The 24,665-nt window shown below is 34.6% G+C and overlaps 1 protein-coding gene across 4 annotated transcripts in view; it reads right to left on the bottom strand.

Annotated features, from left to right (window-relative positions):
* Window positions 1-24,665, bottom strand: part of ASCC3 (activating signal cointegrator 1 complex subunit 3) — a 276,124-nt gene that overhangs the window by 78,999 nt on the left and 172,460 nt on the right. For all 4 annotated transcript variants that reach the window (XM_063329884.1, XM_063329883.1, XM_063329882.1 and 1 more), the window contains 7 exons: window positions 24,358-24,582; window positions 16,384-16,503; window positions 12,056-12,220; window positions 11,086-11,172; window positions 8,661-8,837; window positions 6,364-6,589; window positions 2,511-2,665 (listed from right to left, as the gene is read on the bottom strand). In XM_063329884.1, the coding sequence (XP_063185954.1) occupies window positions 2,511-2,665; window positions 6,364-6,589; window positions 8,661-8,837; window positions 11,086-11,172; window positions 12,056-12,220; window positions 16,384-16,503; window positions 24,358-24,582 (1,155 nt within the window). The remainder of the gene's footprint in view (window positions 1-2,510; window positions 2,666-6,363; window positions 6,590-8,660; window positions 8,838-11,085; window positions 11,173-12,055; window positions 12,221-16,383; window positions 16,504-24,357; window positions 24,583-24,665) is intronic.

Below are 24,665 nucleotides of genomic sequence, written 5' to 3'. Positions count from 1 at the left end.
AACTGTAACAGCATCTTAGTTTTGGAGAGTCCTGTGACTAAGCTGCATGGGGAAAGAAGGGCAACGTGGGAACAGGCAACGCAACATGCACTCGAGTAATGATTCTCAAGAACTCCGGGGAGCTCTTCAGAACTGACGCATATCTGTATTTTGAGCAACCATTCTCCTAAAACTGCATGTCTGATATATGACTTGACTAATTAATACTAGTTACATTATTCTGTATTTCTGCTGGACTCCTCCTGGCTGCAGTAAGGCTTACTTGCTCTGTCTGGGTATGGATCTAGCCCTCTACTTCTAACTATAGTAAGAATTTTCCACTCGGACATGGCTCACATGCTTTTACTGAACTTAAGGGCTCCCAGCACTGAAAGCTGCAACCATTACAGATCAAAATGATGTCATATCTCAAAATTACTAAAACACATCTTCTTTCTCTTGTAAAGACAAGTGCAAAATTTGTGATGAGATCATTCTAGAATTAAGTATCCATTCTAGAATTAAGTATCTAGAATTAAGTATCTAGAATTAAGTATCCAATCTAGAATTAAGTATCCAATTAAGTATCCAATCCAAGTATCTAGAATTAAGTATCCAAAGGAACAGTCTTAAAACCATTAATGTTAGCCAAGCAAGGTATTTCAGGTGAGTATGGTATTTAAATTTTTAATATTCTGATTTTATTTGACTACTCCCATTCTTTGAATGGAATCTTTGGCAGCTAGGTTTTGTGCCAATAACAGCTACACCTGTAAGTTTCTACCGTCTTCTTCTGAATAGCTTGCTAAAATAATGTGTGATGATGGAGAAGCAATTTCAGAGCATCAATGGTTGAATTTAAGACGGTTATCCATTTTTAGAGACTGTTAAAATTTAACAGCTTTTTTCGTTTATTTACTAGGATAGAAGTTTCATTTACCGAAGAAACAGGAAAATCAACAGCTACTTTACAAAAAGAAAAAAAAAAGAAAAAAAACTTCTCCAAGTTTTGATGAGTACCAATATAGAAATTCACATAAAAAGAGCTCCATAAGTTGAACTGATAAAGCAATCATAATATTTCCAAAGCAACCATCAGGAAAACGGTGTTAAGGGTCAGACCAGAAATCTGATTTTTGCTGAAGTTTTGCTATAACTTCAGAAGTTCAGAATCAAAGTAAGAGAGTATAATTCTGTGTAGACCCCTTTTCAATTTGTAAAAATATTGAAGAATCTGATTTTGCAGAAAAACCTAAAAACGGATGGCGAAATTACTTTGTATTAAGATACAGTTTAATATAAAGAACAGTCATGGTTTTTTTTGGTCTTTAATAGATTACAGGTAAAGTGGATGAAAGATTGAATAATAAAAATTTGTTTCAATCCTAAAAAGTAATGCTTGTTTTTCTTCTGAAGTACTGCACATAAATAAGGCAGCAAAAAATAACTCATGTTATAATTCATGTTAAGAATCCATTCAAATATTTCTGTAATAAATCCAGGTAGTGAACAAAATTTGAGTTTCTATATTTTGATCATTAATCTCCCATTCATAAGCTAACTTGGTGAAACTTTCAAAAGAAAAGAAAAGAAATTCTAAAATTTAGGGAAATTTTAGGCAGGGAAAATAAATTCTAAAATAATCTAAATGTTTGTGGAATAAAACTCTAATTTACTGGTGATTAAGGTAAATTTGTAATCTAAGGGATTTTGAAATAGTTTTTTAATAAAAGAACAGATATTTAATATCTACCGTTCAGAATAATTTATCTTAAGCATAAATCTCCTAAGCGTAAAAAAAAGAAAAATATGCTTGTATGCTTGCCCATTTAGGTATCTTTGCCTTGTTTCTGTAGAAAGTTTCAGAAGTACCAGCAACAATACAATGCCCCCATGTGGACATTTATATTTAATTTAGATTTATCTTAAATCTATTTCTAATGAACAGATTCTGAATCAAAGGGTGTGCAACTAGTACAACTCCTTTCATATAAATCTGCACTATAAAATATAGATGAATATAATTCCAAACATATCTCAGTTTTTCTGTTCAGACAAGTTCCCAACAGAAAAAAATCAGGCACTGATGTTGTGAATGTACACTTGTAAAGCTGTAAAGAGCAGCAGAACTTGGCATACATGAACTGTATTTCAAGGCTTTATTTTCTGCGTTTTACATTCATTCATACTTCAGAGCACCATCTGTGCCTCCCTTTTTCTTGCTTCTCCTTTTTGGGCATATAACTCAAATCTGTGTGTGACTACTATTAATATTCAGTATAAACACTTGCTTCAACATATTATAAACAGCGCAATCCTGTAACAATTAATTGAAATAAAATGATGATCTTTGGGTGCCTTCTTCTAGAAAAGTCTTAAAGGTCATTCCATTCCTATTACCAAATTTGCTTTTTAGCTAAAATAACTATTTTTTTCCTTAACCGAACAGCTATGGACTCCTTGTGATCATCTCCTTTAATGAAGCTAAATTAATGCTTCCCGTCCTTCCTCCACCTCTTTTTCGTTTTTACCTGATCGTTCCACGTGAAGTCAGGAGTGATGTTCAGCCGAACTCGGAGCACCGTGCGAGTAATTGGCTGAATCGTTGCTTCCATTATGATGGAGGGGATTTGATGGACACACTGCTTTACCTTTAACCCAATCTTCACATGATGCAGCATATGACCTGCCAAGAAAACATTAGGTGTAACCAATTTGCATTTCCAGGGAAAATAATACAACTCCGACTTTCAAATGGGCTTTTAGAGAGGAGTATTATTGCTTGCTTGTTTTGCTCTTAGGTGCGTAAATGTCTGACTCTCCTGACCTGGCATGTCTGAATATTTTGTAATACTTAACTTGAATTAGCAATTTAGACCCTAGAAAAATCAGTATTAACCCCTCTGTTGCCTATAACTAAGGGGTTAAAATAACTATTAAGAATTCACACTGAAAACATATTATGTCAAGCCACTTCCCTTTCCTTTCCTGACTTTTTGACCAAGCTCTTACCAAGCCATATAGTTCTTTTTTAAAGCATGAATACTGACCTTTTACTTAATGAAGGACACACATTTGAACTTCTGCAATTCCTGTGTAGTGATTCAAAGTAGACAGAACGCTTTTAATGAAACTGGCTAAAGGTAGTTAACAGCTTTAAAATGTACACAACTAGTAAACATATCACAGTAGCTCTCTCTTTCAGAATACACCAGTGTGTAACTGAGACAAAGGAAAAACTAAACGTTGCAGTGCTTTTTATTTTCTGTCACAGTCATTTGTAACTAAGGCAATAAAATGCTTATATTTAATAAAAAAATTTCCTACTTGTATTTCATAGCTGAAATCTCTGCTCCCTTGCTCTTCATTTTAAATATAAAACAAGGTATGTAGCAGTGATTTCTCTTTTTCCTGAAAAATATTGCAACTTCTAGCTTATTTAGGGAAAGAAGGTTGATTTATCACATGTTCGCCGAAATTGCTTATACAATTATGTGGAGTGTATTTTAAATTTTAATTGCAATGGATATAAGTACTCACGGATAAAGGCTACCTTACAAAAGGCTACTGATACTTTCTGATATCATTATGTGGTTCCTGTGCAAGCTTTCCCATTAAAAATAAAAAAAAGAAGACAAAAAAGAGAGGAAATCCTATTATTTGCACTATGTGCAAAGTGAAAGGTGATACAAACTTTTTCTTGCTATGACATGAAATTTAGAAGCATAATACCTTGCAATTCCTAATTTTTTTATATTCATCCTGACTTTCCCTCTTTGGTTTTATTTAACAAACTGGCAGATTTTGCCTCACACGAGTGTATCTATACTCTGAAGTAATGAACGGTGATCTTGCTTAAGAAGCAAATCCCTAATGCAAAAATTTTAACACATATTTAATCAGTTTAATTTGCAGTTAGTAAAATAAGGGCACCTCCAGCAAGTGGATTACTAAAACCCAAAACAATTATATTGGTACAACTTGGTGATATATGCAGTATTATAACATACTTGCACTGTGACTAGCTTTTGCAATTAGATGTAAAACTTCAGAAATTGTGTTAAATAAAGGTAGGTGCCAAATATTCAAAGATATGAATCAATAAGCTTATGTAGGCAAGTACACTTTTTCATGCCAAAAATTACTTTATTATCACAATATATGAGGTGTTTGTACAGGACAGCAACAAAGTTTTGTACACTTATGTTAGGGGACAATAAGGCTCCTCTCCCAACTACTGTAAAATACTATAAAACTCTCTCTTCCCCCTACCCCCTCCTTTGTTTTAAATAGTCACATTATGAGAAACTATTGATGGCATTTAAGAAATACTAAAACTTTCGGAACAAAAGCTGTCTATTTGAGAAAATAGGTATGCTTAGAAGAAATTTTGCTTATTCCACAACGATTGTCATCTGTATTCTGAAAAACCAGAAGTATTTATCTCAGATAACACAGTGATTTCTTGGCTTTCTGGAAACTCCATGATTACACTGCAACAGAGCATAGATTGGTGTTGACCAATTTGTGGTACACCGGGATCCAGGATCTGTGCACACAACACACTCTTCATTCACTGGGAGAGCTGGCACGCGTCTGATGCTTTTACCTCTCCCTAAGCCATGGACTGAGTTAGCCAGATAGCTCCTGTCTGTTTTATTCTATCATCTCCAAGGTCACAATAACATTAGAAAGGAAGAAACCCTAAGACTGAAAACTAGTCCTACGGAGTCAGACAACAAGGCAGCGCCTGGAAACTGTGCCTTTTCTCATTTCCACATGGCTTTGAATTCAAATAAAAATAAGGTGGCTGCCAGGCAAGCACTTCCTTCACACCCTTGGTGTCAGAAAGAGAGGCTCGACAGGACGAACCATGCCAAGTAACAGCACTGCAGAGAGAAGCACACATCAATTTGCTTTGATGTTTAGAAGGCTGAACATGAAATATCATTACATATAGTCAGCAATGACCTGTTTTCACAGTAAAATCCTACTCTCACCTACTTTCAAACTAAGTTAATCTAAAACTAGACATTTTATAGGTATATATTGATACATTGCCATCTTATCAATATTAGTTTTACTACGTTGAAGGAAGCAAAACTGGTTTTGCATCTTAATACAAAATGTCTTGCTTCTCCAAGGGCAGGTATGGGGAGAAAGAAGCATAAAAAAGGAAAAGAAAAAACCACTAATACAATTAATGGAAAAGAATATTAAGTATTAAAAAGACTTCACAAATACACAACAAATTAACAAATCTGAATAAAAAAGTGCTATAAGGCTTCTGAATAGAAAAGCACTGATGCTAGCACTAGAAATAAAATTATATTTTTAATACATTTAAAATTACTATATATTATAATACACAGTTAAAGTAAGCTTTTAAAATTTTCTCATAGTGTTTTGGCTTATAAATAAAAATATAGCCTCTAATTCTGCAAACTTTTACATATTTATTCAACTTTTCTCCAACCCAAATTAGGCATGTAACAAACCTTCTAAGTTAGGAATGTAGTTTTCTTGTCAAATGAGAGAAATATCAACTCAGAGGTCATAACTTCTAAAAAGCAGTGACTATGAATTGTATTTGTATTGTAAAATTAGATTTTTAAAAAAATGGCAGTTTGTTTCTGAACAACCTGGCAATAACAGGTGCAAAGAAAGCCCAAATAAGAAAAATACACTAAGACAGGAAAAATAAATACATTATAAACAATTTTTTTTTTCAACCTCAACCAGCTGGTGGACAGTTTGTGCACAATAGTCTATACACTCATACTAGAAATTGACATTATATCTATCAGTAGGCTTGTGGATTGTCTCATTATCGAAGTGTCAAATTCTTAAAAAAATTCCATTAAGGTTTTGCCGCAATGACACATGTGTTCAATGAAAATTAATGCAGTGTTTCAGAAGCAGGTCATTTATTGATAGTATACCAGGACATAATAATCTGCTTTTATTCTTTTTCACGATAACAGTATTTCAATAAAAAAAAAAGGCCATATTTTGCCAACGGAGAAAAATAAACAGATGCCTTTTATAGTAGTGTATTATGTAATGTGAGCAAGAAGAGAAGCATAAGTCAACATAAATATGTATATATATACATAAGTGTAAATACATGTAAACATATATCTCCTTTCCACGTGTGTTCTGGGGTTGGCAGGACATGGGCTAGTCTTACCCTCAAAGCTGTGCTGTATTACAAGCCGCGGAGACTGAATAAACCTTCTTTATTGGACAGACCATAACACCATATTAATGTGTTTACATGGATTCCAGACCAGAGTGGGCATATTAATGAATGGCTCAGATTTAGTTCTAACTTGTCCATTGATTACTAATAGTTTAAGCAGATCAGCGTTGCCAGTTTCTCACCTATTTCATCTTTTCTCATGTCCTTCATCTTGTCTACAGTGAGATTCTTCTCTTCCAACTTTGAGAGGACTGATGGTGGTAACACTGAGAACTGTCTCAAAGGACTAACCCAGCCCCACAGTCGCTTGTCAATGACTTTGCTGAGATTCAGTAGTCGATATGTCATTGCAGGCCAACGTTTCCTAAGGGCAATCTCAAAAAGAGCTCGAACAATACGAGCTGCATTCTGGAGAGTGAAAAAAAAAAAAGCAAAAATGTTGTAATTCTCTCAAGTATTCTTTGTAAAATGAAAAGGATCTCATAGACTCATCTTTGACAAACCATAACAATAGATTTTTCTTTTCAAACTTATTTCAAACATTATTGAAAACTTTATTTTTTCCATCACTGCCTAGTGGCAGAACTACCTCATGATTGCCTGCAGAAATTATGAAAAGAAACATGTGCAACTAATTAAAGCTGTAGTGGCAGGTCTGCCACAGAATTTTGATCACAGTTATGCTACCATTAGCAAGTTCTAAACTCATTGTGTTTGAATCACTTCTGAAACAAATTTGCTTACCATACTTAATATCTTCCTCTTTCTTCCCCCGTGTAATATGTATCTGCAAACTCAGTTTATATGGAAATTTAAGTTTTAATTTTTCACTTCAGTTGTGCTTCCATAATAGCATTCCATTTCATACTGAATTTCACAACACTTGCACAGAAGTTTAACAGTAGTGACTTTTTTTTTAAACGTGTTACTATCTTCTGAGACTACTGTATAACAAAAATGTATAAATCTGCCTTGGACTTGGAAAATAAATTATAAACATAAGCTTGAATGATGTCAGTCTTATACTGAAAATGTAAGTTATGATATTGCTATCATAAACTTATCAAGATGTATTATGAAGCGGTGGGGGTTTTTTGTGTTGTTTTTTTTTTTTTTGGCCTACCAGTACTATGCCTGGATTAGCAATTCTGTTCTTGATTCATTGAAAAGAATACAATCATTCTCTACTGTCTCTGCAATGCCAACAGGAATAAAAATAGAAAATTATTTGGTCATGATAGGAAGCATATGTTACTAAAGAAGCACATTTCTTTTACTTAGAAAGGATGAATGATTTTCTTAATAGTTACTATCCAATTAAAAAAAAATCACAATTTGTAGCACTGGTTCCGCATGTACAATTTATGAAGATCTGAGAAGACGACCATGTTGCCTCACTAAAAATGCTGTAATTGAGACAAATAAAAGCAATTGTCTTGAAAGCAAAGATTAAAAGAATCATACTGGAAATGATCTTGCTGTGCAAGTACCACAATTTTTATGATGTGCATAATGATTTCAGAATTTTTCCATTTATACCTATACGTGATACTTTTGAATATTTGACTCTCATCTTTAGCACCAACTAAATGCAATTTTAAAATCAGTTCTTTCCAAAATGATTTTGTAAGGATGAGACAAAAATGATTCAATGCAATATGTTGCTGACTGTTAAAAAGGAAAAAAAAAGGAATAAAAAAGAGAGACACAGGATAGGCTAAAAGGTAAGATTTTATAATATATTTTCCACATTCATTATTGTTGCACATCTAGGATTGTCTACGAGCATTTTGCCACTTTGAGTTCTTTGGGATCGAGAATTTTAAACTTTCAAGCAACACCCCTTTCTTTCCGAGATGGGCTCTAGTTGTGTAAGCAAGCAGTTCTGTGTCACAGACTCGCAGTTCTCATATTATTCTGTGTAATAACTAAACACGCTGTATAACTATCAACCATCCAGGTGTCAAATCAAGCTGACAAACAGACTCATATGTAAATTTGCGTGATTACGTCTAGCAATAAAATTGTAATAGCACATCTTTCTTGTGTCAACCGAGGTATGTGGATGAAACACAAATTATGTTTTGCAGAATGAAATACAGAAGTAAACAAAACATAAAACCAGATTGCAACCGTTTTCCAGATTTAGAAGAAAACCCAGTAAATTAAGAATAACATTTCTGTGCAATTGCAGTTAGAACTACTAAATATAATAAGACTACGGGGGAATAAGAACAAAAAGGACATTCATAATTAACAAAAAATGCAATAGTCTCCCAGCGTAGGCTTTTGCAAATCTTTTCTACTTAAATTATTATACCACAGATGTGCACACACACAAGGCTTTGATTTTCAAATCAATTTGCATAAAAATGTACAAAAATTTTGCAGATCAAGGCCTACTTACATAATTGTAAACACTTGTGAGAACGAAAACAGCAGAAGACAGCAGAAGATAAGTAAAAAATACCGTTTTTACCTGTGCAACATACGCAGAATCTGAAATAAGGGAGAAGCTGTCCATCTCCCCTCTGCTAATATATGTTTGAAGGAGGATATTTATTTTGCCATAATTGTTTTCCACACCTCCTGGAGCAGGAAGTTCACAGAAATCATTCAGTAAGGTATCCAGCTCTTCTATTTCTTCTTCTCTTACCTAAAACACAATTATACATTATGAAGAGTCTGGAGCAATTTGATAAAAATTTTTACACTGAAATCAAATTTTCCTTATAACATAGTTACATTATATTTAAATGGAGTCTCTAGTTTTAAAGAAAAAAAAAAAAAAAGAAGAAAAAAAGCAGCAAACCTATATCTTCCACAATGTAGCTAATAGACCATAATTGAAACTATCTTAATAGTGACACAATTACATTTTATTATTCATCACCATCTATTAAGGTTGCCATTGACATACAAAAATTTGATATGCCACAAAAATTGAATCTTCTGACCCTACCATCCTTCATCTGATGAGATTTCATTTTTTATTTGACCAGAGTAAAACCTCTGTCCATCTGGATTAGGGCAATCTTGAATTAACATTAAATGTACTCATTATAGTTACATAGTTTGCATGTGGCGTAATACGTTTTTAACTCAAAACTGTGAAGTACTATGATTCATGATATTAAAATTTTCACTGTTAATAAGATTAAGTCTTAATATGAGTAAAGAAATATTCATATCTATGGTTTGAATAATGCATAACATTTCACATTCTAACTGATGACCCTCGCATGGCAAAACCAGCATAAATCTACATATTCTTTGATTTACTGATAGCCTGTTAGTGTAAAACTTATTTAAAGAGGGTAAATGTTTGGTCCCTGCAGGGAACCAGCTGAAAGTAATTTTCATTTGGACCTGACTACCTGACATACAAAAGACCCTACGACAATTGGGTTAAAATCCCCAACTATGCAGCCACTGGCCCTACAGGAAAGAAAAAGGTGAAGGACACAACCAGCACAGATGACTCCAGTGTCAGGGGAATATTATACTCTGCTTACAACAGCATTTTTGATAATTTTTTTTCTGCTCTTGCATAGCACAGCACAGGTCAAATCCAGATCTGTATTTCAGCTAATGGTGCCTTACCTATCTCAAAATACAGAATTTTAAAAGGCATTATGGAGACATGATTCATATTAACAAAAGTCACAATTTTTATCACACAGTGGGGTAAATCCTGAATTATTCTTGTGAAAATCAGTTACTAGTTTTAACATTCAGAGCTGCACAGCAAATGAATCACAAAATAATGGAAATGATGTTGCACTGATGCCACACAATAAAAATATTAGAAAGCGAACTAGAAAAGGTATGCTTCAGTTAAGAAGCATCACTACTAACTTTATCACAAATATAGGAACATACCACATCATATTTTCCATATGCTTTCCTTTTAAATATTCAATTATGCTAAATTTAGACCTAGCAAAGCAATATCACTATCATAAAAATCCCCTTCTAGCTTGGAAAATGTTGCATGTATCACTGTGAAACCTCACCGCTTATTATCTTCTATAATAGAAGAGATTACAGCAAAATAGAATTTCTCCATTAGATAAAGAGATCGTAATACTCAGACAATGTGTGCAAATATGTAAATATGTAGATGGTGAGGGATTCACACTGCCAGATCGCAGAGCCAGGTGAATGAGAGCCAACTCTGATCTGAAAGTTGTATAATTGTGGTAAAATGGCAATGAGCCCGAGCTAATAAACCCTGTGGAGTCTGGCTCGCACCTCTATGAGATGGAAGCATGGGCAAACAAGCTCATGCCGGTTTGCAATGTATTGTCTTGTGTCCTACTCACACGGGAGGCAAAAAGGGAGGCTGGAATTGAACGGGGTATGATAGTACAGTAATCGTCTAGCCTGCACAACAAAATCTTTTACAACAACTTTCTAGATTTCAAATTTATGTAGATTAACAAAATTTATCATTCTTCTAAACTAATATTGTTTTCTGCATGAAGTATATCACAGAGTTAACTTCAGTGAGTCCTGCCTCGCTTCTGATAAAGCACATTGTTCAGGGAGACATCTAATAATGGTTTAAACTTCAAACAGAAAAACTATCTCATCCCTGGGTACACCATTCCAATGGACACTTATCTTCACCTGTTAATAATTGAGGAGCTGAAGAGCTCTTAAAAGCATTTAAAAGGAATTCTCAAAGATCCATAACTAGTTATTAAATGTGCACTATAGTTCAAGCTGAACTACATATAAATTTGAGTGAGAGTATATATAGTTCTTGGCAATTATGCCTACTTAGAAATGGTGCTTAATATTTAACAAAACTTGGGTCTATAGATACTATTTATGGAGTGAGTAGTATAGAAGTGTCTAGTTCAAAGACATATTCTTTGTATGAAAGGATACAACTTTACCTTTATCTGTTCAAATTCTTCAGCTTTTGATACTATAGCAAGAATATCACCATCTGTTTTGTGAGCGTCAAACAATTCATTGAAAGTCTGTTAGAATAAAATGAATTCATTTAACACTGACAATAAAAATATACAAATAGCACAAGAGAAAGAAACATTAACCAAGATTTTAAAAGGCATATAAGGTTAAAATGTAAGCTACTGGAAGACCAGAGTGATGTAATTTAAACAGGAACAATTTCCAGAATGACTTTTTGGCACTTGCAGAAGAACAGTCCCTCTAAACTTAGGCACCCCAAAATTGAGACATATGCAATCTATGGACATTTCAAAAAAAGTCTGGGACATATTTGAGTGAATAAATCTGTGAGACTAATTATACTAAGTGACAGTAAACAGTTAAAATTATTAATGCCAAGTCTTCAGCTTTTATTCAAGAAAAAGACCTATTTTCTACAAAAGAATGGTTTTAAGATGAATGTGTACATCAAATTAAGCTTCCAATACAAAATTGCACAAAACTTTTGTACAAATGCATCTTCCTTACAAGCTTACAACACAATCTGGTTATAGTGCCAAAAATTGCTTAAGATGGGGAACCTGCTAGGATTTTCATGCAGAAAAACTTTTCTGTTATCAGACTCTATTCTTGAATATGCTATGATGTACCAATGGTTGCACACACTGTTGATATCATGTTGATATCAAAATGTTTCTTATAATCCACCTAAAAGAAGGCAGAGAATATAGGAATTTCAAGTCTCACTTCACACCAAGTTTAATTTTTCAGTGTTGTTTGATACGTTGTTTCTTTCTTTTCCCTCTCTATTCCCTCTCTCCCCTTTTCAATAAATATGATTTGAAAATATATTGAACAAATCAGCTACATATTCTGTAATATCTTACAACTATTTTAAGTATAGGTTCAAAAAGAAGGAAAAACCCCCAGAAATAGAACATCATATTTTACCTCTATAGTATTGTATTTAATATAGTAGTGGCTGGCAGTTCTGCCTAAATCTGTTGAAGAAAAAAAGCCAGTTCGTTCTTCAAAGCGAATCATGCGGGCTTTGTCCAGTTTTCTGCCGACTTCAATTACCAGTTGTTTTCTGTGCTTTTCTAGACCTGGATCCATCTAGACACAAAAGGCACACGTTTATTTGCATAGAAGGAAAAAAAAGTGTTAAATAAATAATTTTATTGAGATAACCCAGTCCTACAAAGCCAGAAATCAAACAAAGGGAAAGTACAGTTATTAAGTCACGATTTTCCTGAGATCTCACTAATAACAGTTACGTTGACATTACCGACCAAAACCAGCCTGTACAGGACAAAATAATCAGAATAATATTTCTTTTACAATGCTTTGAGATTATCAATACAATGTAGACTAATATTACTTACGAAACAGCATGATTAAGAAACAAATTTACATTTAAGTTTTTGAAAGAAATTGTAATGATAAAATTCTTCATGAAATTATCATTACTGTATCACTTCACAAAACCATGCCATCTTATGATATCTCCTATTTATTTATGAAAATGGCTGAAGATATACCCTGTTTGGGTATCTGACATGAAGATGGTTCTAACTGTATCTCAAATAGAATAATCTTCAAATTGGATGGCTGGAAAATGTTAACCAGCAAAAAACCTCTGATGTCCCCAAAAGCTTTGGGTATGTCAGCTGGGATATTCTAATTATTGAGTTATAGATGTACTGTATAAACATTCACGTTAAAAGCACACAAGGAGCTTGCTGTGCTCAACAATACTTCTATTCATATCAAAGTTCAGGAACTTGCATGTTTTTTCCGAGCAATAACGTACATTATCTCATTAGTACATACAAAGCAGGACAAAACTGCCATCTCAGTGGGACTGCTGTATAATTGTGCGTTCCACAGCATGCCCCTGGGATACTCAGACTGAGAGGGATGGGTGAAAAGGGATTCATAGTCATGTTAACCCTCTGGTGTATGTGCACCTGAGATATGGCTTTAATTACACAAGCAATGATTAGCCACCAAATTCAAAAAGACTGACATTCTGTTCTAGTCCACAAGCAGCACTGTTATTTCAGGGCTTGTATAGTTCAGATTTCCTACAGAGCAAGTCATTCCAGTCCTTTTGGTAAATCTGCACCAGAGATGTATGACAAAGGCTGCAAAAAGGAACAGGCTTTAAGAATTGCTATGCTCTGGTTTGCTCTGGTTTTCCCTGGGCCAGGATTCAGTTTCATCTTTGCACCGAAGTGCTTCACCTCGTATTCACTGAAGCTGCAGATGAATACAGTCATGTCCACAAAGCAGCCACAAGAGTAGTTCCTAATATTCTCTGTCTTTGCCAGTTACTCTGAAGCTATTTCTCCTTAGTTATGGCTTGCCTCAGTTTCAAGTCAAAAGCCAAGATGACAAAGGTTCTAGAGTGCTTTTCTCAATAGCGAGTCATGCGTTGAGGTCAGATTTCAGAGCAGAGGTGGTCAAAAAAAAAAAGTGATCAGGATGCCAGATGTTTAACATATCTTAAAAAAAAAAGGGGGGGGACAATAATTAAAAAAAAAAAATCAAAACGCTTCCATACTCCTCTGCCAGCCCAAATTACCTGCCAATCTTTTCCTTACATCCAGAAAAGCTAAAGTTGTAACAGTAGACTAGGATTTTTTACAAATACAAAGGTTTTAACTTTAAAGGAAAGGTCACCAACTTGAAAAGGCTGTGAAACAATATTCCAGTCTAGAGAATCCATGGTTAGCACCCTTCCCATTGAACACGCATAATTAGAAATCCCACAGAGTAAAAGATCCAGCCGAGAACAGCTTTAAGCCACACTCTTAAAAACGAGCCTTGGCATGTCCACAGCAAGAAACTGAGCTGTTCTGGAGTATATGGAAAGTCAAGAATGCATGATAAAGTACATTATTATTCACATTGTTTTCTCCAGCTAATGGAGAGAAGTGTTAGGGACAAGCTCCTCTGACTTTTACAGATGTTCTAAACATAAACATACAGTTTACAGGGATAAAAAGCTTTGCTTACTGTGGGAACACGAGAGAGTGGAACCAAAAAGAGGAGAAAACAAACGAAGGGGTTACCTTAAAAAAACTCATCTACCTTTGGAACCCTAAAAGGATGAGAAAATGCCTGTAATTCATACCACAGGCTTCACTAATATGACACTCAGTTTGCTCCACTTTTCCCTTCCTCCCTTTGTTTCTTCTTGCTGCTCATCATAAATTTTGGCCATTTTCCCAACTCAGTAAAAGGCATTATTGACACTTCTGGCAAACAACTTGAAAAGTCACAAATCAAAGCAGTGGGCCTGGAGTAGCCTACTCCTGAGCACAGCCCAGAAACGGGCTAGGTGGGGAACACAAATATCCCGAAGGTAACACGTGGGGTGCAGAATGTGTCAGTGCATGGCAGGTGCGTGCTTGCCCTGGTCTCCCTGTGCACTACAACACACCCTTTTTGTGTGGACAGTCTGGACCTTTTGTGTTTTAAAGTAATGACTGGATGTGGCGAGCGCCTGTGGAAAGGGAAAGGAGAAGGAGTTTTCATCTTCTTAGCCCTACTGTACAGCTGGGAAGAGTGTGACCCATGATGGTTATGCAGATATATGGATTTTGAATGGGTAACGCTGGCTGTCAGCCAAAACAAAGATAGAAATTGGCACGCTGCAACATTACAAAGAGGCAATAAGATACCAATTACGAAAATTGGATACCTATAACCAGAACAGAAGGAATAGAATGGCCTAAGTGAGCAAATCTGTGGTTATGCCCGCATCTGGCACTATACCATCCGTATACTGTCTATAACGCGTTAGCTTTGAAGTTTAAAACTGGTTTATCTAGAAAATAAGGGGATTGGCATTGGTTTTGCTCCTACATGAATGGATAACACTTCAAATTGATATAATTTGTTACTGCCTTAACACAAAAATAGGAACATCTATTACTGGCACATCAAATCAGAAGGGGTAGAAAGGAAGTTAGTGGCAGGAAAAGACAAGTGCTGGCAACCTCCTGGCAACCTCCACTTTTCTCAGCAGCTGAATAAAAAAACAAAAGCAAGGGGAGGGGGTGCAACTCTTGATCATTATTTTTTTAATTGATAAAAAAATATTTGTTAGTGTTTTATTACTTTGTTTCAACGGTTATTACCAGCATGGTTGCATTTCTTTTCGTCTAAAATTTGTTAATAACAGTGGTTGAAAATACCTGATAAAAAAATAAAAAGAAGGAATTTATAGGAATGGGACAACATTCTTCTTACTAGCAAAGCAATTTTTGCTGTTCATTTACTTTGTGATTTGTGTTATGTAGTGTTATATTAACATATGGTAATGTACTGTAAGGCTTTTTTATAGAAAAGACTTGAGATGCCCAGAATTCTAAGGTGTCTGCAGAAGATTGCTTAAACAATAGCCTACCTACTTCCTCTTCAGCTTCCCCTATCAGACACAAAAGCTACCCCAAAAATATCTCCTGACATATATCTCTACATGTGACAATGATGGGAACTGCTGCTCACAATATCATGACAAATTATGAAGTCACAAAACAGATTCAGGACATGTGAAATAAACTGCAGTTACCATACAGTTGTGAGAGTTTCACCTGCATTTGGCTTAATTATGCTGTCTAAACTATATTAACACAGATTATAAACAGCTGTACAGAAAAAAGGAATACTATTTAGATCATCTATGAACTATGCAACTTCCTAAAATTTACAGATAATGAATTAAACTTGAAGGAAACCTTATGTGCTCTGATTTATATCACTACATAGAACACTTCTAAATAAACAAAACAAAAAAATAATAAAAAAATCTTATTATTACTAAATCACAAGAGAGGAAAAAAAAATCCAATTAAAAATGTCATTTTATAATTTACAAGATATCATGGGATGAAACATTCTAAACCAAAAGCTGATGGGGTGGGGGGGAAAGCAAGTAATGTAAGAATGCTGTATTTTATCATTTATATCTAGCCTATAATACTGAAACACTGACAATAGCTGAAGTTAAAGTAACTGTCTGATAAGAATTAACGTTGTCCTTTGGAGTATAACTTGGCCAGTTAAAACGTATTTTTTATGCGAACAGAAGGGGCCTCTTCATTTAGTGTTGAAAATACTCTGCTACGGAAAATATCTTCCTTTTTCTAAGCACTTTAAAAGAATTGCTGATGTCAGGTAAGTAGAAATAGCAAATATTTATCCTCACATCAGGGAAGGATTAGAGACCCAGAACAGGTTACAGATTTTTTTTAAAATGCATTTTATACCTGATAAGCTTTGTGACTGATGCCATATACTAATGGATTTGCTCTCATCCGTACATAAAGATAAGTGTAACTTATCCACTTTACTGCTTCTTCCACATTAGTTACTGTTCCAAGAGCAATCTGGAAGGAAGAAAAGAGACAAAATTAAATGTATATGCTACAGCTGAACATAAATATTTGGCTAAAACCACACAGAATTCAGATCGTTAGCACTAGATTAAACAAAGTGTCAATATGTTTCCAGCTTAAATTATTTTAAAATAATCATAGACAATAACTTGAACCATTTATACATTTTCATCCTATGAACATCTAATAACACGGTATGTTCTGTGACATAATATTATAGATACGGTGCTCCACACGATCTTTCCTACACCACTTACAATTTTTAGAATTCAAAGATGATACAGAGCAAGCTTGTTATATAAAAGACAAACAAAATAACATAATTCTTTAGTGAATATGCTCAAGGTAATTTAAGTAAGAGTACCTTAAAAAAATAATCTACATTTAAAAGATTAACTTTTCATACCAATGTAAAAGCGATTTCCAGTTCAAGTCCTAAATGAAATGATACCGACAATCTTTAGGATTTTCTTCATCATGCCCTCATATTTTGGCAATCTGTTTACACACAGCTTTTGCAAATCGTTTTCTCGTTTTATAACTGGCAAGTAAAACATACAGGTACCTGCTACATTTTTGTTATACCAAAACATAACAAAATTGAACAGGTAATATGTACATATATACACAAATATTTATTTTTCAAGGCCAAATCAGGTATACCAAAAGTTTTTTTTGCTAGTTGACTTTTTTGCTAATTCAATAGTTTTATTACCAAATTATTTACCAGACACACATTTTTACTTCACAACTTCAGCTCTATTTTGTATCCGTTACATTAATGAGAAGCCTTTTACTGCTTATTCCAGTTAACCTGATTTTACGAGGAGAACTTAATATTTCCTGCATGTCCCATGAACAAATATTTTTTCGTTGTTGCTGCTTTTTTAAAACAAGCAAAAGTCCCTCTTACTGAATTTTTGTAATCCATTACTACATTTTAAAAGTTATTTTTAGTTTATTAGTGTTTGGATTTCATATAAACGTTCCACATGACTAAGCAAAAATTAAAAAACCCTCTACAACTGCAAGTGATTTCATATGCACGTTCAGATCTAAGCATCTAGATCTTAATAATAATAAAGATATTCTTTTTGAAATAGCATAATATCTAGTAAAAAACAATAATGCAAGCAAAACCCGTCCTGAGTTAAAATAACTTAAATCTGGCAAAACCTTGTTGATATCAATGACTAATAACATGGAGTAACCCCAACCTTTGTCTCACATGTTCTTCAAGTGATATTTTGTTCTTCAACGGCATAAGGAGGTTGGGGGAAGCCCCACTGTGTTGTTTTGCAAAGTATATAGCTATAAAATGCACTGAGGTAGCTACAAAAACATTCAGTTCTTCATATACTGCTACAGGGAAAACATCTAATACAGTCCACAGGTTATTACTACTCAATTTGCTACACAGGTTAATTTCAGCCTTGGGTTTCTCTCCACAATTCAAATATCTTTCAGTACACACAACTTGAAATAGCACAACACAGTCCAATAGTAACATTTTCCCCCAAACAACCACTTTCACAATCATGAAAACATAAAATTGTCATTATTGAACACAGTGAAGTCTGACAAATAAAAGAAACAAAAAAACCACCCACTTTTTGCCTCATTTGTTCCAATATATGACTGTATTACTTACAAATTAATTATTTTCATAAGTTAAAAGTAAAGCTAAGGGGAAAAAAGTTATTATGAAACACAGTCAGGTTTCAGATGCCATACTGAAATCTCATACCGCACTTTCCTTCCTCCCCCAACTTTATTGATTATTCACTGAATAATATGCAGAGACAAAGAAAAAAAGCAACTTCTAGATATTTGCTGCCATCTAGTGTTCAAGTAAAGTTCTTATGGATTGTTTGAAAATGTATACCTTTGTTAAAGCAGTATGAATGACAGAAGTTATCTTATCAATACAAACGCTGAAGAGTAGTTATGAAATAAATGATTTACAAAGTTAGGAGAGGACCTCTGTTAAGACCTAGGATATGTACTATTCATAAAATCAATAAATAGACAAGGCCATAGTTTATTAAAATAAAAGAAAAAAAGATCTAAATTTTCCAGCGTTTCCTCAGCCATTTATTAGGTATTTAGTTACAGATGGAATAATCAGTGAGTAGAACTATTTACTACGTTGACATTGTATTGTCTGATTGCACCAGTTGTCACAAAACACTTTTTTTTAACTGTTCAAACACAAATAATTATGTTGCACTCACAAAATGAAAACTTGAGTACTATATTAATCCAATTTACTGTGTCATTTTAAATGAAAAAAATCATCACCATCACAAATTTTCAACTACTTGTTCAATGGCTGATGTCACCATCGCCGGGTGATGTGCTCAGTAGTCTGCATTTTCATTAAATCATTTGTTTTACAAATGCTATCCCACAGACTTTATCACGTTGAAGAGTATTTCAGAGGAGGTGGTTTTGATTTTCAAAAAAGTGTAAACAGATACAGGCAGCATGGCTTTTTGGGGGTAGTTTTTTGCAAAATGAAGTTTTTATCTCTGTATATACATAAGAAAAGGGCATAAAATATTATATATATAATATATACCATATGTATTATATAATATACTTTATCTTTTACATAAGAATTTTTAAATGATTATTTTTATGTTTGTATAATTGAGTCGCATTACATGGATCTGAATCAAATATTTGTTGTTAAGGTAAGAGAGCAAGGAGTCTTTCTAACAACTTTATACACAATTTTCTGTTTGCTTTGGAAACCAGTGTATTTTGAGTTACCCTTTCAGCGTCTGAAGCGATTATGGTTCCTGTATGGCTTTTGAAATAATTTCTGAATGCTACTAGAATTTTCCCAAGTGGGACAGAATCTCCTCCAGTCACATGTGACCAAAGGACTATTTCTAAGTACAACTGAACTACGTCAGAGTTGTCGTTATCTGTTAACTCCAATGACTTGCCTACCATCTGGACACAGCAGAAGAAGGTGAGGGGAGAATAGACGAGGTTGCTGGTCTTATGCAGGTCAGGTCAGGCCCCAGGGACCAGGACACCCAGGGAGAAAACTTCAGTTACCCCCAGCCTACGCTTTGCCCATTCACAGACCATCTGCTCAGTCACCCAGCTCCTGAGCGATTTTTTTGGAAGGGCTTTGAAGGAGTTCTGTGTCTTTTCTGAGAACCACACTACTTGCCCACTCTTGCAAGGCAAAAAATAGATTATGAGGTTTGTCCAAACTAAACAAGTCACCACCTTTCACACTCCTGGCTTCACAACAAAATTATAAGTAAAGGCAAGGAAAGGCACACCCCTGGGGAAGGTATACCTACTGTCCGGCACTGCAAATCCTCTCAGTTGCTAAGCTCTCTGGGGAAAGGAACACTCCCAGCAACAAGCTGGGGTCCAGCTGTGGATGTCAGGGAGGGCTCTATCAGGTGGAAACAATTAGGGAAGGCATGGTGACCTGAATTGTATGAGCTATTGATGATAGTTCCCAGATAAGTTAAAGTTTATGGTCTAATTAAACCACATCCCCTGCATCTTATCTTTCTTCCTGTATTTCCAGAAAATACAGCCGTAGGTATTTTCTGTTTGCCAGCTGGTCAACTGACCCAGGACTTGCTCCTCTCTACTAAGCACCCTAACCAGCTGTTTGTTTTATTCCTTTTTATATTGCATTATGCCCACTGGCACAACTTCAGCAGAAAAGGAAAAGGGCATCTCCATGCCTATGTTGATAATCATCTGCTCATTTTCAGATGAAACAAACCCCAAAACCAAACAAAAACTCAACACAAATCTGCAGGAGAGAATTCTCAGTGGATCGAGGTGCTGAAATACATGTTCAAAGTCTTAATTTTGGTTTCAACTCAATGAAGTTGGGTATATTTCAGCTTTTCCCACTCTGTAGCTTTCCTAAATGCACTTGGACATCAAGGCCAGCATTCTGTCTCTGAGAGTAGGTAACAGCAAACACAAAACGGCAGAAGGTGCCAATGAGAAGCAAGCACCATATAAATTTCTCCCAAATTCTTAAACTATTGCATCTCCAGGTCTTTAGTTAAAGGTATTGCCTTTGCATTGGATACCTTTCAATTTTTGCACAGTTTTTGAACTACTCTACCTTTTAGATACAACTCCCCACAGCAAAGAGTTCCTTAGTCTAACCTTTCGTAGAAGCTGATCTATTCCTTTGCCCATCCTCTGAAATTTTTCTGCTTCTAGAAAATTAATTTTGAAATGGGAATTAAAAATACACTGTTTTTTTTTTGCATCATTACCCAAATTTTGACTCCTTCACCACATAAGCCTAGGTACAAAATCCAAGGCTCTGGATTCCACTTAGTGATTGTGTGTCTAGGATTACATTACCCCAAATATTTGAATCATTGCCTCACTCTTACCACCTACCTATTTCTGCCAAGAGATCTAGTCTTTATAAAAGCAACTTCATATTCTTGCGGAAACATGGAGTCTTCTCATATTTCCAACTGCTGCCTTGATTTTACTAGTTCTTCTTTCAACTACTGATCTGTCTATAACAAATTAAGAATTTGAACAATTCAGCAGTGCTTCTGCCCTTTAATTGTTTTCTCTTTATAATTACAGCATAAGCGTTTGGATTTCCTGAATGACTTGCAATAAAAGCAGACTCTGCTCCAAAAATATATAATTTTATTACATATTAGTGCAGATTTCCTGGTGCTAACGACACACTCTGTTATGGCAAGGATGACAGTGGTCATCAGCATCCTGTCTAGATTTCTGTAGCAAATCAGTCAATAAACCTATATTTTGTCTCCATATAGTGCTATTGCTACTGCCAAAAGGGCAGTGTCAATAAAAGATGACCAAAACTGAATGTGCTTCCTAAGACTAGCTACTGATCAGTACGATGGCATATATTTTAAAATGTACTTATTTTTTTCAGAATGCTGCAGCTTATGGAGTAGTCATCTCCAGATAAACATAACAATTTCTACAACACCTATATCTTTCTCAGACAATTCCACTAACTTAAATCAAATCAGCATATATAAAAGTTTAGACTGACTCCAATTATAAAGAAAGATGAAGTTACTTATCAAAAAAACCTAACACAATAGCTCCTTGTAACTGCTCATAGTATCAATTTCCTGTAATCTGGCAGGTGCTAATTTTTCCTGATTGTCATGACAAAAGGATAAGTAACATCACACATATCAGATGACAAAAATGGTGGTTTCATGCCCTTGTTACTCTACTGCATTTCGACATTTTCCATTGGTATTTCTACTAACAACCATTTATCACAGTGATTAACAAAATTGTGACTGCATCTTCAGCTGCTGTAACTGTACTACAGCTACAGAACCTACAGTAATTTAAAGCCATGAGTACACTGTTCTTTTCAGATAACACTATCATTAGATAAAATCTGAAAAGAAATAGTTCTGTCTAAACTAATTTGCCAGTTTTCTGCACTTTTCCCCAAACCGCAAATCCTGTGCTAAAAGTGCTGTATTCACCAAACCCCAAATCCTGCGGCAGAAGTGCTGCACCAGAAGTAGCTTTTATTACACTGTACATCACATACTCCCTATGTATCCTTGATTGGATAAGTTTAAATGACTACCTCCCACGAAAAGGAATTATTGTTCTATTCCATTATTTTTTTTCTTCTTTTGTTCTACTATTTTAACAAGGCAGGAGGATTAACTTCTTAATTTTACACCTTCAATTTATTTTTCCTAGCAATATTTTTCAGAGAACTAGTTGGATACTCAATTACTATTAAAAGTCACTAAATTTCTATTGAGATTTTCTCTACTTCTTGAAGGAATTTCAGTAACGTGTACACATTTGAAAAGGAACTACTTAGCAGAAATACATACTTCCCTGGACAAACAAATCTTTCTCTTTTTTAGTAAAAATCTACATAAAGCTTCACGAATGGAGACTGCTTTTACTGTTGTCAGTCTGAACTAAAATTCCCGAAACTCATTGTTGGCAATTGTCTTTTGGACAATTTTTAGTGTTTCATAATTACTGAGCCCTTTCTCTCTTGAATGTCTTGCTTTTTGGTACTTTTTCTTCATTAAGTATCCATTTGGGCATACTCAGCTGGTATTAGGGAATGGTATTTACCTTTCTAAGTCTTCAGTGACTTTTATTTTTTTAACAACTTTTAAGCTAGTAGAGTCCTTACTATTAAATGCAGAGAAAACAAACAAACAAACAAACAAAAATAAAAGAGAAGATACTACTACCTTTAAAAACTGCTGCTAAAACCACAAGCCTAAAGCCTAGGAGAAATTAAAATTGTTTTACATTCTAAGAATATATTAAGAACTGAACACCCACCCAGTTCAACTTAGAAAATATTCACAGGTGTCTACCTCCAGGAATGTAAAAATGTTGTCAGAAGGAAATGGTTGAGAGCTCTACACCTGCCCACTGCTAACGTGCTTTCTGTTTATTTTTCCTCTCTCCTTTGTGGTAGAAAGAGGTATGGGAAAATTGCAAACGGCTCCTTTTCGTCACATTTGTGTCTCATGGTCTTGGGGAATTCAATTTCTCTCTCCCTCCTTGTACTCAGACCGCTCCAGAGCACTGAGGTAAAGAGGAATAGCTGTGAGCACAGAGAGGTGTCAATACTTTTCATTCCCCCACATTTGTGTGTGGAAATATTTGGAATACAATTAAACCTCATTCTGCTTCTGATGTGTGACTGTACTTGGGCAGAGATTGTTCCTGTTAACAGGAATGAAGAAATAGCTTATGAGACCCCTTAAAAGAAAAAAAAAAACAAACCCACAACCAAAATCATGAATGATCAAACTGTGTCATTTGTAAAGAATCAAGGAATGAATCATTACATTTTAAAAGGTCACTGTATCAATTTCTGCTCCTTTCCAGGATTTCCTTTTAAAATTATTATTTATGATTGAATAATGCAGACTTCAACGTGACGAAAAGGTAAAAAATGAACAGAAATATGTAAGATCTATATAGATACAGCAGAAGAAGCATCTTAAAAACAAGACTATTCCTAATAGCCCAAACAAATGTCATATCTTTCAAAGGGATGATCAGTTTTAAAGCGTCACTGGACATTTCAGTTTAGCTGAACTCCTTTACTTTTATTGAAAAAATGTCTGCGGCCTTTGAAAAACAGTATTTTCCTCTTCATTTAAGCATGTTTAAATTTCTGAGGGTTCCTTGTAAAAAGTGTCTATGCATGTATATATACACATTTTTAATTGGTTATTACAATAGATAGCTTTTGAATCATTATATTTTAATATGACAGACGTCAGTATCTTCAATACAACCACATCATTTTCAAAAAAAATGCATTTTAAGATTTAAACTGAAGCAAACTGGGAATTTGCTATTTACAATAAACTAGTTGCGATTACCACTGTAAAACAGAACAAAGAGAAGAGTTCAAGCCAAGTACATTATTCTTCCTATACTGCAGTCAACCATGTGAAGTAAGTTTGTTTATGTACAGACATGCTTTAATTTTTTTGTGGATTTTAATTTGCAGTTACGCAGAACACTTACTAAATTCCAATAACGCACTTCTGATTAAAAGGTAAATGCTAACTGTTTCTACTGAATGATCTTTTGGTTTTGTTTTATCTTAATGATATTTTGTTCCTCCGTACTACTTTTAATATCTACTACCTTTGTAAAAGGCCCACATTTTCACATGTTCACTCCTCTTAAACAGACACACCTACAGACTACCAGCAATAAATAAAACTTTCATTTTAGATATACCAAGTGTGACAATATTGCATTTTTGTTTCAAATAATATTAACCCTTTAAAGGTTGCTAGTTTCTCTAAATGATTCAAAGGTTACCTCTGCATTTAAGTTGTCTGCAAGGCTTTCAAGAAACTGGCTTTCAATGGGATTCTGCTGAGTAAGAAGAGTCAGGTAATGACTGAGTTTATCATGAGTTGTAATGATGACGCCTTCTCCGAATTTGTCAAACTGAGGCCGTCCAGCTCGACCAAATATCTGCATGACATCTAAAATTCCAAGGTCAACAAAGGAGCCTCTTTTTGCAGCATATATTTGTGTTCCCTGGTTGAGGAAAAGTTAATAAAAATTAACATAAATACACATGAATATAATCCTGATGAGCTGAATACTGAAATTAGGCAAAT

This window comes from Chroicocephalus ridibundus, chromosome 3 (assembly GCF_963924245.1).
Source record: "Chroicocephalus ridibundus chromosome 3, bChrRid1.1, whole genome shotgun sequence".
In the NCBI taxonomy this organism is placed as follows: Eukaryota; Metazoa; Chordata; class Aves; order Charadriiformes; family Laridae; genus Chroicocephalus; species Chroicocephalus ridibundus.
The sequence above is the reverse complement of the archived record's forward strand: the minus strand, read 5'-3'. Positions and strand labels throughout refer to the sequence as shown.